Source organism: Ornithorhynchus anatinus, chromosome 8, assembly GCF_004115215.2.
Source record: "Ornithorhynchus anatinus isolate Pmale09 chromosome 8, mOrnAna1.pri.v4, whole genome shotgun sequence".
Classification (NCBI taxonomy): domain Eukaryota; kingdom Metazoa; phylum Chordata; class Mammalia; order Monotremata; family Ornithorhynchidae; genus Ornithorhynchus; species Ornithorhynchus anatinus.
The window spans coordinates 28,290,978-28,305,082 of NC_041735.1; the positions used below are offsets into that span (position 1 = coordinate 28,290,978).

The 14,105-nt window shown below is 45.9% G+C and overlaps 1 protein-coding gene across 10 annotated transcripts in view; it reads left to right on the forward strand.

Moving 5' to 3' along the window:
- The window catches only part of MYO5A (myosin VA), a 208,685-nt gene that overhangs the window by 151,165 nt on the left and 43,415 nt on the right, over window positions 1-14,105 (forward strand). For all 10 annotated transcript variants that reach the window (XM_029070243.2, XM_039912918.1, XM_039912917.1 and 7 more), the window contains 4 exons: window positions 198-446; window positions 2,468-2,561; window positions 4,205-4,353; window positions 11,717-11,830. In XM_029070243.2, the coding sequence (XP_028926076.1) occupies window positions 198-446; window positions 2,468-2,561; window positions 4,205-4,353; window positions 11,717-11,830 (606 nt within the window). The remainder of the gene's footprint in view (window positions 1-197; window positions 447-2,467; window positions 2,562-4,204; window positions 4,354-11,716; window positions 11,831-14,105) is intronic.

The window sequence follows — 14,105 nt, forward strand, 5'->3', positions numbered from 1 at the left end:
GTCGCAGGGATGTTGTAAGGCCACTGGCATTATAATTGATGTTGTGATCAGCGTTTTAATTACAGATTGTCCATGGAAAGCGTCACGCGTCACCCTCCCGCCCAGAAATAGATGTATGTGGGTCAGAGTTCTCTGTCTGAAACTAATGGGGTGTTTGTAATCCTTGGGTAATTTTTGCTTCCATTGCTTCTGCAAAGAACAAAGACTACAAATGCCTGCTGGAGAAGCTGACCCACCTGGAGGGAACCTACGCTACGGAGACGGAGAAACTACGGAGTGACTTGGACCGGCTTCGCCAAAGTGAGGAGGAGGCTAAGATCGCCACCGGCCGCGTCCTCAGCCTCCAGGACGAGATTGCCAAACTCCGGAAGGACCTGCAGAAAACGCAGAAAGAGAAAAAGACCATTGAGGAACGGGCCAGCAGATACAAACAGGAAACAGAGAAGGTGAGGATCCCTGTGGTATTTCCCAAAGGAAATACTCCTCTTCTGGCTGGGCAGTCCCATCTGTAGAGAAATAATGGGAGTGTTGAGCAAAGTAGAAGAAATGAACCCCTCCCAATCTGGATTGGCTTAGTGGCCTTAAGTGGGGCTACCTGGGCATTTTTCCCAAGTGAATAACAGCAAAGCCTCACAACATTAGGGGCCCAGAATTGTTGACTCAGTACAAATCCACCCTTCAAGTCTGCTAAGTCTAGATGGAATGAAGTGCAGTTTCTTCATTCCCACTGTGGTGGTGCGGTTGTGATTCACTGCATGGAAAAAATTTCAGGATAGAGCAATATAAGCCTCCTGAATTAATCTCCTGCTTCATTTCTAGCTACTTGAAATAGTGAGCCTATTCTTTATCCCTTCTTCCATCCTCCGTGCCTCTTTGGAAGGAGCACGGGCTTTGGAGTCAGAGGTCATGAGTTCGAATCCCAGCTCTGCCACTTGTCAGCTGTGTGACTGTGGGCAAGTCACTTAACTTCTCTGTACCTCAGTGACCTCATCTGTAAAATGGGGATGAAGACTGTGAGCCCCACGTGGGACAACCTGATTCCCCTGTGTCTACCCCAGCGCTTAGAACAGTGCTCTGCACATTGTAAGCGCTTAACAAATACCAACATTATCCTGGCCCTATTGGCAACTGCCATTTTGTCTCAATCCCGGTAACCTAAGTGGAAATCTGATGGCGATGGGGAAGGGTGGTGATTAGGAAGTTATTTGAGGAGGAAGTAAAGAGCAGAGGGCACCTAGAGGAGTCAGGAAAATGGAGCTGAGGCTGTTGTTGTTTAACCTCGTTGGGTAAATCCTCCCTCCCTACCTTCCCTTGTGGAATCTCCCAGCTTCCTCTCTATTCTTCGTTGGACTTGGCCCAGAGCCCATGTTGTGTGACTTGAAGGGAAACTCTGACTGCTGCTGCTGCAGCCAGAGGCTAATGCTAAAACCTAGTGGGGAATCTCTCTTCTTCCAAACCTGAACCTACTGGGAATATTCCCAGGGATATTCCACTGGGAATATTAGAGTACCTTCACCTCGAAGGCCTTCTCTCTATTCTCTGATGTCTGCGGGTTGAGAGAAGTCCTTTTCCCCGATGACTTATTGCTGGTCCTTATCCTGCCTTCATAGCCACAGACTGTTTATGCCTATAACTGTCTCAGTGTGTTGATGCCCAGTGCGTACACAATGGAAGAAGCTATTTCTTCTCTGCATATTAATATAAAGAGCTTGCACGCCCAGCTGCCCCAAAAGAATATATCTGTACATTCCATTTTTAGGTAGGTTCAAAAGATGCTATTTATCTAGAAACCTTAATCAGTTGTTTTATTCTCAATCGAATGATAAGATTCATATCACTACTGTAATCCCCGCTTAACAATTTAACAAACTTTTTGCTCTCTAAATAGGCTCTAAACTTGTGAATTTATTTACTCTAATCACCACCCCACCTAAATTCGGTTGCCCCTTCGCCCCGACCAGCTGAACTTCATACCCCAAATTTCCCTAGAATGTGTTCCTTTTCTTCTTGTTCATATTCTACTGATGTCTGTGCTCAGGTCCCTGACTTTTTGAAATGTTGCAGAGAGTTGATCTCTTTCCTTTGTGTATTTCTCGGAGAGGGGATGCAGCTCCCCTTTAACTCTTGGAAGGGAGGGAAGGAGGTAATCCCCTAATCGATCTGAAAAGCCACATCCCAGCTACCCAACCGTGTCTTAACCTTCAGTCAAGCTAGATGCAAGTCCTTGTCCATTTAACCCCCAAACCCCAAATTCAGAAGCAAGAATGAGGATTCTGTTCATAAACAGAGTTGTCGTTCTGGGAGCTTATTGCTCCTGTGGGGGGAGGAGGATTTTAAAAGTGTACACTGAAATGCACCCTCTTATTCCAAGCATGAGCTTGGCTGAATTGAGCTTCCAGTATGCAGAAATTGAAATGGATAACGTAGGCGTCTCAATCTATTAACACCCACTGTCTCCATTTTGCAGCTGGTCTCCGATCTGACAGAACAAAATATACTGCTGAAAAAGGAAAAAGAAGAACTCAATCGCCTTATTCTGGAGCAGGCTAAGGAGATGACAGGTTGGCTCATTTCAGAGACTCTGGTTCATCTTTACTGAATAAATGTCCTTTCCCAGCCACCTTCACTCACTCCTGCCAAATATGTTATCATTTAGATCGATCTGGTCTTCATTAGGATGAATATAGCTCCTGGATCTGCAAGTTATTTATTTTTACATTTTAATGTGGTTTGTAGTTCGTGTATTAATATCAAGCTGATGAAGGGGCTCCTGCTTCTAGTCAAAATGCTACCTAGGGGCTTCCAAAGCTAGTTGTTTCCATTTTGAAAGGACTTTCTAATCTTTATTATATACCTCAGATGGGCCTCTTTGTCATTCACAGGGGTTTTCCAAATAATTTCCTGCTGTTCTTGATACAGTGTATGTCAGTCTTTTCTTTTTTTAGAACAGTAGTTTCCATGTTTCTTGACTGGTGACCCCTAAATATATTTTTTATTGCCCTTCCTCCCCCTGTACAGGGTAGTCGTAATAACTAGATTTTTTTCATGTTTTATATTTCTAACCTAATGTCTTACCAAGTTACGTTTATTTTGATTAAAAATGGAAGTAAAAATCACAAATTTATGTTCACATGCAGTTTCAAAATCCCCTTTTAAAGAAAGGAATTGTACCAAAATAATTAATTTTGAGAACTAGAACGGTCGGTGTTGTATGTAGAAATAGATGCAAATTGAACTGACCTATTTTAACTGGTTTTTAATGCCACATGTGGGGTTGAGGAGATATACAGATATCCCTTAGCCAAACATGCTCGTTTCTTCTTCACCAGCCTAGAGCTATTCCCTTTTCTCACAGGACTATCACCATGGGGGTCAAGGTAAAAGCAGCACTGCTTTTCTGGCTGCAGTTCAAGAGGCAGGGTGTCTTGTAGTAGGAAGAGGAGTAGAAATATTTATGAAGCATCTACTGTATGCACTAAGCAGGGTCTTCCGGTAACATAGCTTGGTGGTCCAGTGGATTGAGAAGAGCTGTGCTAAAAAAATGTAGCTCAGAAAGCCTGATAGCACTTGTTAAAGAGTTAAAGTTCATCGAAGGCCGTCAAGGCCCTTTGAAAAGATGGCCCCATCGCAGCCAACTTACTAATTAACCCGGTTCACTCATTCCACATCCAGTTTGGCAGCCACTGTCTGTACCATGGCTCTGTATGTATTTTAATCATCCTGAGGCCTGGCTGTGGTGCGATTCAACTCTTCCTGACACTAAGGTGAATATCCAGCAGTGATTTGAGGAGCAATATTTTCCCTTTAGGCAAAAGCGAACTGTTGCTGAGAAACTGAAAGCACGTGCCGTGAGGGTGAATGAGAAATACCAGGGAGGTCTATAGAGGAAGGGGTTGGATGGAGGGATTTTCAGGAATTTCTGAGCTTTTTATGGCACGTAAATGGGTCGTCTTCATTCTACTCCACTATTCGGATGAAAGTAGAGAATGGAGAAAATGGAGGAGACGCTGATCGTGATGCTTTTTTTCCTGGGTCTTTTGATGCAGTTAGCATGCCAGAGAGCAGAGAGAGGATTCTTTTGTTTTAAAACGGCAAAATTAGAAAGTGCGTGTGAAAGCGAACACCCCCACATTCTAAGAAGCCTTCTTTGGAACACTCTGGAGATACATCTTTTCATGCCGTGTTTTCTTGTTGCATCTGTCAGAGGCCATGGAGAAGAAGTTAATGGAGGAAACCAAACAGCTGGAACTTGATCTGAATGATGAACGGTTGAGGTATCAGAACCTCCTGAATGAGTTCAGCCGCCTAGAGGAACGTTACGATGACCTCAAAGAAGAGATGACCCTCATGGTGGTAAGTTGCTGAAGAGGCGGGACAGTGAGTCAGCTGACTGCTTGATCGAATGGATGTGTGGCTCTCAGCTCTGATTAGAGACGGAGAAATAGAAGATGTTGAAATTGGGATAATAACTCCTGCTTGGAGCAGTGGAGTGAGGGTGAATATGATTAATCAGTCAATCACTGGTGTTTATAGAGCGATTACTGTGTGCTGAGCACTTCACTGTGCTTGAGAAAGTAGAATCCATCAGAGTTGATTGACACGTTCCCTGCCCACAATGAGCTTACACCTAGAGGGGGAGACAGATTAATATAAATAAGTAAATTACACCTTTGTAATAAGTGCTGTGGGGCTGAGGGTGGGTCGAATGTTACGTGCATAAACAGATCCAAGTGCGTAGGCAACAGAGAAAGGAGAGGGAGTCAGGGGAAAGAGGACTAAATTGGGGAAGACCTTTTGGAAGAAATGGCACCTTAATAAAGCTTTGAAGGTGGAGAGAGTGGTGGCATATATGGAGGGGGAGGGAGTTCCAGACCAGAGGGGGAGGATGTGGGCAAGGGGTCGGCGGTGAGATAGGTGAGATCGAGGCACAGCAGGTAAGATGGCGCTCGAGCAGCCAAGTGCCCTGCCGGGCTCGGCTGTAGTAAGAAATCAGTGAGGTGTGAGGTAGGAGGGACCAACCTGACTGAATGCTTTAATGCCGATGGTAAAGTGTTTCTGACTGATGCAGAGGTGAATGGGCGACCACCGGAAGTTCTTGAGGAGTAGGGTGACGTATTGAAAGATTTTTTCTTTTTTAGAAAAATGATCCGGGCAGCAGAGTGAAGTATGGACTGGAGTGGGGAGAGACAGGAGATGAGGTCAACAAGGAGACTGATGCAGAAGTCAGAACAAGATATGATAAGTGCTTCCATCGGAGACGTAGCAGTGTGGATGCAGAGGATAGGGCAGACATGAATGATGTTGTGAAGGTAGAACTGACAGGATTTGGTGACAGGAAGACCATGCGGGTTAAGTGAGAGAGATGAGTTGAGGAAAATATCAAGGTTCAGGCTTGTAACACAGGGAGGATAGTGGTGTAGTCTACAGTGATGAGGAAGACAGGGAGGGCAGGGTTTGGGTAGGAAATTTGCAGTTTACACGAAACATTTTTAAGGCAAGAAACACAAGATTGCCGAGAAAGAGAAATAATGATAATACATGTCTAGTGAAAAAACACAGGCCTGGAAGTCCAAGGACTGGGGAGCTAATCCCAGCTCCTCCACTTGCCTAATGCGTAGCTGGACCAAGTCTCCTTACTTCTCTGTGCCTCAGTGTCCTCATCTGTAAAATGGGAATCAAAAACCTGTTCTCTTTCCCCCTTTAGACCATGTCGGACAGGGATTTTGTCCTATCTGATTATCTTTTATCTACCCTAGCACTTAATGCAGTCCTTGGCATGTAATGCTTAATAAATAACACAATTATTATTAGTATTGGTATTATTAAAAAGAATAGGCAGTCCTGTCTCCTAGATGGTTTCACTATGCACTTGCCTCAAGACTAGAGGTTGAACACTAAGACTATTTGAATTCCATGTTGATTTTATTTTTCTACTATTCTCTGATTCCGAGAGGAGAGAGTGAGTAGAAGGAAGTAGACGAAGAGAAAACAAAGAGGGAGAATGTCAGAGATCCCGGCTGTGCCACGTGCCCGCCGTGTGACCTTGGGCGAGCCACTTCTCCGTGCCTCAGCTGCCTCGTCTGTAAAACGGGGATCAAAACTGTGAGCCCCAAGTGGGACATGGACTGTGTACAACCTCTGTGGCTTGTATCTACTCCAGCACTTGGTACGGTAGTTGGCTCATAGCAAACGATGAACAGAATTCCGTGAAAAAATCTCGATTCAGACCTCACACTCTGTGTCTCCTGACTATCAGCAAGGGACAGTAGGGTGTTCCTACTTCCTTTTGCCCCACTGGGCAGCAGGAGAGGAAAAAAAAATGATGACATTTGTTAAGTGCTTACTATGTGCAAAGCATTGTTCTAAGCGCTACTGGGGGATACAAGTTTGTCAGGTTGTCCCACGTGGGGCTCACAGTCTTAATCCCCATTTCCCAAATGAGGTAACTGAGGCACAGAGAAGTGAAGTGACTTACCCAAAGTCACACAGCTGACAAGTGGAGAAGCGGGGATTAGAACCCATGACCTCTGACTCCCAAATCCGTGCTCTTTCCACTGAGCCACACTGGGGAGGAAAGTGAGGGGGAGGGGAGTGGTGATGGAGGAGATTTCATTTCATCTCCATTTTCAAAGAGGATGCTAATGACAGTGAGCTCCTGTCCCTGGGCTGAAAAGACCACTGTGAGGCTGGTGTTGTTTGTATCCCTTCCTCGTTATTTGTATTGCCCAGCAAAATGAAAGGTCAGCAGGTGTAGCAAGGTTTGAGTTTGGTGAAGCAGGTCCTGTTTGGATGACCTCTTCTAGCCCTTCCCTCGGCCTGGATGAAAAGCGCTTCCCTAAGTCAGAATGCTTAGGTAATAATAATAATAATGTTGGTATTTGTTAAGCGCTTACTATGTGCAAAGCTCTGTTCTAAGCGCTGGGGGGATACAGGGTGATCAGATTGTCCCACGTGGGCCTCACAGTTTGAATCCCCATTTTACAGATGAGGTATCTGAGGCGTAGAGAAGTTAAGTGACCTGCCCAAAGTCACACGGCTGGCAAGCGGCAGGGCCGGGATTAGAACCCACGACCTCTGACTCCCAAGCCCGGGCTCTTTTCACTGAGCCACGCTGCTTCTCCATTAGACTCCCAAGGTGTTGCCCAAGGCCACCGTTACCTCATCAACCAGAGAATGACCGATTACCTTGGCTGAGCAAATTTCTTTTTTAGGGTGGTGAATCGGAAAATGGGCCTGCTTATGTCATTTTCCCAGTAGGGGTAATGATTTTTCCGGAGCCATCCACACACCTTCTCCCCAATCCTCTGGGACCAGCAGCAGGAAGTGCAAGTGGGCTGATTCATTCATTCAGTCATATTTACTGAGCGCTTACTGGGTGCAGAGCACTGTACTGAACGCTCGGAAAGTACAATTTGGCAACAGAGACAATCCCTATCCAACAAGGGGCTTACAGTCTAGAAGGGGGAGACAGACAAAACAAAACAAGTAGACAGGCATCAATAGCATCAAAATAGATAAACAGAATTATAGATATATACACAGCATTAATAAAGTAAAGAGAATAATATGTAATAATAATAATGTTGGTATTTGTTAAGCACTTACTATGTGCCGAGCACTGTTCTAAGCGCTGGGGTAGATACAGGGTAATCAGGTTGTCCCACGTGAGGCTCACAGTCTTAATCCCCATTTTACAGATGAGGTAACTGAGGCACCGAGAAGTAAAGTGAATCGCCCGAAGGCACACAGCTGACAGGTGGCGGTGCCGGGATTCGAACCCATGACCTCTGACTCCTAAGCCCGTGCTTTTTCCACGGAGCCACGCTGCTTCTCTAAATAGAAGAGAATTGTGTAGAAATATCCACAAGTGCTGTGGGGCAGGGAAGGGGGTAGAGAAGAGGGAGGGAGTAAGGGGGAATGGGAAGGGGAGGAGGAGCAGAGGAAAAGGGGGGCTCAGTCTAGGAAGGCCTCCTGAAGGAGGTGAGCTCTCAGTAGGACTTTGACGGCGGGGGGGAAGAGAGCTGGTTTGGGGGATGTGAGGAGGGAGGGCATTCCAGGCCAGGGGTCGAGATCCGAGCCCACCGGCCAAAATTAGAAGCCTCGAAGCACGAGAAGCCTGGGCTGGATTTTTGGTCAAGAGATCAATTCTCAGAGAATCCCTTAACCAGATTCCACAAAGCCAGCGTTGTCTGGCAAGACATGCCAAAAGGTAAACACGGGCAGTGTCTAGGAAGCGGGTTGTTGCCCCAGAGGGCGTGGCCGGAGTGACTCTTCTCTCAAAGGGAAAGCAGAGTGAGTCAACTCCCGGAGTTACTTCCCACACCCGGTTAACTCTTGAAGGGGTAGTTGATATCAAAACTAGACTGCCTGAAAATGAAAAAGAAAGAAGGGAGAACGGTGTGATAAAGAGAATGATGATGAGGCAAAGTCAGTCGTATTTAGTGAGCATTTACTATACTCAGAGCAGTCAATCAGTCAATTGTATTTATTGAGCACTTACTGTGTGCAGAGCACTGTGCTGAGCGTTTGGGGGAGTACAGTACAACAGAATTAGCAGACACGTTCCTGAGTTTACAGTCTAGAGGAGGAGACCGACATTAATATGAATAATAATCTTTTTATAGTATATAATTTAAAGTTATGTGCATAAGTGCTGTGGGGTTGCGGGTGGGGCGAATATCAAACATCCACAGGTCACAGATCAAAGTGCGTAGGCGATGCAGAAAGGAGAGCGAGCGGGGAAAAAGCATGGCATAGTGAATAGAGCACAGGCCCGGGAGTCAGATGGCCACGCGTTCTAACCCCGGCTCTTCCGCTGGTCTGCTGTGTGACCCTGGGCAAGTCACTTCACTTCTCTGGGCCTCAGTTACATCGTCTGTAAACTAGGGATTAAGACTGTAAGCCCCACATGGGACATCCTGACTACCTTGTATCTACCCCAGCGCTTAGAACAGTGCATGGCACATAGTAAGCGCTTAACAAATACCATCATTATTTAAAAAGAGCTTAATCGGGGAAAGGCTTTCTTGGAAGAGATGTGACCTTAATAATGCTTTGGAGGGGGAGAGAGTTGTGGTCTGGTTTATATGGAGGAGGGAGTTCCAGCCTAGGGCGAGGATACGGAAAAAGGGTCCGCAGTGAGTTAGACGAGATCGGGGCACAGTGAATAAGCTGCCACTAGAGGAGCGGATTGTGCGGGCTGCGCTGGGGTAGGAGATCAGTAAAATGAGGTAGGATGGGGAGAGATGATTGAGTGTTTTAAAGCCAGTGATAGGAGTTACTGTTTGATGTGGAGGTGGATGTGCAGCCCTCAGAACTTCTTGAGGAGTGGGGACACGAGGACTGAACATTTTTGTTGATAAATGATCCGTGCAGCTGAGTGAAGTATGGATTGGAGTGGGGAGAGACGGGAGGCAGGGAGGTCAGCGAGGAGACAGATACAGCAATCAAAGTGGGATAGGATAAGATAGGGAGGCAGCTTGGCCTAATAGGTAGAGCAGGGGCTCCCGGAGTCGGAAGGTCATGGGTTCTATTCCCGGCTCTGCCACTTGTCTGCTATGTGACCTTGGGTAGGTCACTTAACTTCTCCGGATCTCAGTTCCCTCATCTGTAAAATGGGGGTTTAGACTGTGAGCCTTACATAGGACAGGGACTTTGTCCAACCCGATTTGTTGGTATCCACCTCAGCGCTTAGAATGGTGCTTGGCACATAGTAAGCGCTTAAGAAATATAATAAGAGCTTGGATGAAGCAGCATGGCTCAGTGGAAAAGAGCCCGGGCTTGGGAGTCAGAGGTCATGAGTTCGAATCCCAGCTCTGCCACTTGTCAGCTGTGTGACTGTGGGCAAGTCACTTAACTTCTCTGTGCCTCAGTTCCCTCATCTGTAAAATGGGAATGAAGACTGTGAGCCTCACTTGGGACAACCTGATTACCTTGTATCTATCCCAGCGCTTAGAACAGTGCTCTGCACATAGCGCTTAACAAATACCAAACAAATACCAACATTATTATTATGATATAACAGTTTGGATGGAGAGGAAATGGCAGATTTTAGCATTGTTGTGAAGGTCGAAGTGACAGGCTGTGGACATTTAAGTAGATGTATCTTGAAGGCAGGAGGAAATGTGCGATTGTGGGGAAGGAGAGAGGTCAGGGCTGGAGATGTAGGCCTACATTTTTGCAATCTCCAGTTTTCTCTAAGCGTCCTCTAATCCCCTTCATGTGCGATTATCTCTCTGTCTGGGATAGAAGGAACTTTCCAGCTTCTCTCGGCTCTTCCTTAGCTCCCATGGGCAAAAGGAGTTTGGGTTTTGCTTTTATTTCACTTTTGATTCACTGTCCCTTTCTGTGACTACTCTGTTCTATCACCTGTGTTAAATATGTTAAATTCTAAAGTCAGAATTAACGTAGGGGAAAGGCCTTGGTAAAAAGAAATCGGTATAACCCAAAGGAGTTCAAAATTCAGTTTTTAAGCTCAAAACATATTTTGGGAAATGGCTTTCATGCTATAAAAGACCTTGGAGACCCTAGCAAGAAGGGCAAGCAGGAGAGGAAAGGATGGATTTTAGTGATTTCACAGGATTTGATGACAGATTGAATACGTGGGTTGAATGAGAGAGAGGAGTTGAGAATAATGCCAAGGTTATGGGCTTTTGAGATAGAGAGGATAATGGTATTGTCTACAGTGATGGCCAGGTCAGAGGAAGAACGGTTTCGGTGGGAAGATGAATTCTGTTTTGGACGTGCTTAGTTTGAAGTTTTGTCAGCACATGGAGAAGCAGCAAGGCATAGTGAATAGATCAGGGGTCTGGGAGTCAGAAGGTCATGGATCCTAATCCCAGTCCTGCCACTTGTCTGCTGTGTGAACTTGGGCAATTCACTTCTCTTTGCCTCAGTTACCTTTGCTGTAAAATGAGGATTGAGACTGTGAGCCCTATGTGGGACAGGGACTGTATCCAACCGGATTTGCTTGTCTCTACCCCAGCACTTAGTAAAGTGTCTGGCACATAGTAAGTGCTTACCAAATACTATAATTATTGTTTCTACCACCATCTTCATGTGGCTGATTCCCAAATTTACTTCTCCAGCCCTGACCTCTCTCCTTCTCTGCAGTCTCACATTTCCTCCTGGCCTCAGGACACCTCTACCTGGATGCGATGATGATGGCATCTGTTAAGCGCTTACTATGTGCCAGACACTGTACTAAGCACCGGGGTGGATACAAGCAAATCAGACAATATCCCTATCGAATGTGGGGCTCGAAGTCTCAACCCTCATTTGGCCCAAGTCACACAGCAGACAAGTGGCAGAGCCGGGAGTGAATGAGTTCACCAAGGGGGAGGGTGTAGGTGGAAAATAGAAGAGGACTCAGAACTGAGCTTTGAAAAACACCCCCCACACTCACCACTGTCAGTAGGTGGGAGGTAGAAGAGGAGCTTACTAAAGACACTGAGAAGAGGCAGTCAGAGAGATAGGAAGGAGAGCCTGAAGAGAACTGTGTCAGTGAAGCCAAGGTTGGATATGGTTTTAAGGAGAAGGGGGTGATCCACAGTGTCACAGGCAGCTGAGAGGTCTAGGAGGATTAGGATGACATAGTGATCGTTGGGTTTGGTAAGGAGAAGGTCACTGGTGACCTTAGAGAAGGCAGTTTCCCTGGAGTGACGTAACTAGACGTGAAAACTGTCGGAGTGGATCATGACTTTATTTTGTATTTCAGAATGTTCCCAAGCCCGGTCACAGAAGGACTGACTCCACCCACAGCAGCAATGAATCCGAATACACCTTTAGCTCTGAGATTACTGAATCGGAAGACCTACCATTGAGAATGGAGGTAAACGTTTGCTATGATAGTTTCTAGGGAAAATTAGCACGCAGCCAAATGCCGGCATCTAATGACTTTGTTTGGAAGCCTTATTCAGCACACAGCTGAGACAGTTTGTGAACAAAGCAGCTCTCAGAGGATCACATAAATGGGTTTTAGGAAGAGGGGATCATTTTCTCATTTGTGCCCAACTGTTTGCACTTTGGCTAAAAACATACAGGTAGGTTTCTTCTCAAGCCCAGATGAACTGCAAACATGTTGGTCTAGTTATAATAATCAAAATCAGTTCTGGTATTCAGAAAATGTGAACTATGTGGTAAAAACTGAGATAGATACAAGATAATCATCTCAGACACAATTCTCTTCCAACTACTTGTAGCTTTTTGTCATTCGATGGGAGCCTTCATAGTGGCATTGTAGATCATCTAAGAAATATTAATAGCCAATATATCAAGGCTGAAGAGGTCCCAGGGCTATATAGACTGTCAACCAACTATGGATTTCTGCTCGCAGAAAAGGGTAAAACGATTCACCTTCGAGCTCTGTGGAGGAAACAGCAGCATTTCTGCGATCTTCTCATTTTGCCTTCTACCACCTAGAGTGTAAGCTTCCAGTGGACAGGGATCATATCTGCCAAGTCTCCCGAGCACCTTAGTACAAGTGTGTGCACCCAGAATAATAATAATAATAATAATAATAATAATGTTGGTGTTTGCCCAGCACTATGTGCCAAGCACTGTTCTAAGCACTGGGGTAGATAGAAGGTAATCAGGTTGTCCCACGTAGGGCTCACAGTCTTAATCCCCATTTTACAGATGAGGTAACTGAGGTACAGAGAAGTTAAGTGACTTTCCCGAGGTCACACAGCTGACAAGTGGAGGAGCAGGGATTAGAACCCATGACCTCTGACTCCCAAACCCGTGCTCTTTCCACTAAGCCATGCTGCTACAGTGAAACAGAAAATCCTAGTGGGTAGAGCACGGGCCTGGGAGTCAGAAGAACCGGGGCTCTACTCCCGGCTCCGTGACTTGTCTGCCACGTGACCTTGGGCAAGTCACTTAACTTCTCTGTGCCTCACCTGCCTCATCTGTAAAATGAGGATTAAGACTGTGAGCCCCACGTGGGACATGGACTGTGTCTAACCTGTTTACCTTGCATCCACCCTAGAGCTTAGAACAGTGCCGGGTACATAGTAAGCGCTTAAGAAATACCATTAAAAAATCGATCAAAGTTGAGGTTTTACTAAGCATAGGGAACCTGCCATTGTGCAAAGGCATAGAGCTCTCCTTCCAACTTGAAAGGCTCTACTGCCGTAGAGCCCTGAAGAATGGCAAGATTCCTAAACCTGATGGCTAAGATATATGAGCAGCGGGAGAAATTCATTCAGTTATATTTATTAAGCAATTATTGTGTGCAGAGCACTTTACTAAGCGCTTGGGAAAGTACAGTACGACAATAAAGAGTGGGAATCCTCAATGAGCTCACAGTCTAGAGAGATATGTGCAACTTAGCTGCCTGTATCGGCACAGGTGACTCAGCCCACAGAAAGCCAAAAAAGCCATCTCCACCTACCTCCATCTTTCAGAAGAAAGGTGAAAATGCATTGTGTGGAATGAAAATGACCGAAAACCAGGAGGCCAGTTTGTCCTTTGAGAGAAGTGCAGTTTGGTGCCAAGGTGGCAGCAAGCCCCAAACCAAACTTAAGGTGTATAGAAGAGGTCGTGATGTCCCATCACCTCAGTGGCTACACGTCCCATACGTGGCACCGAGTATATCCGGTTTCTTCGGCCATTTCACCAGCATCGCCTGGGAGCACCCATTAGAAGAACTGGTTGGATCAGACCACTAACGATGACTCCATTTTACGAGCACAGAAATAATGGTCTTAATGTAGTGGGCACGTGAGGAGAAGGAATAACACCAGGATATTAAGGTGCTGCTTTATGGTGAGCTGGAATGAATCTATCTAAAGCAAGGCTAGTAGAAGCTCTTACAATAAGATATAGATGTTGATTACTGGGAAACTTTTTTTATAGTATTTGTTAAGCGCGTATTATGCGCCAGACACTGTTCTGAGTGTCGGGGTAGAAACAAGATAATCAGGTAGGACCCAGTCCCTGTCCCACATGGGGCTCACGGTCTTAATCCCCATATTACAGATGAGGTAACTGAGACACAGAGAAGTGAAGCGACTTGCCCAAGGTCACACAGCAGCCGGGACGGAGCTGGGATTAGAACCCAGGTTCTTCTGACTCCCAGGCATGTGTTCTATCCACTAGGCCAT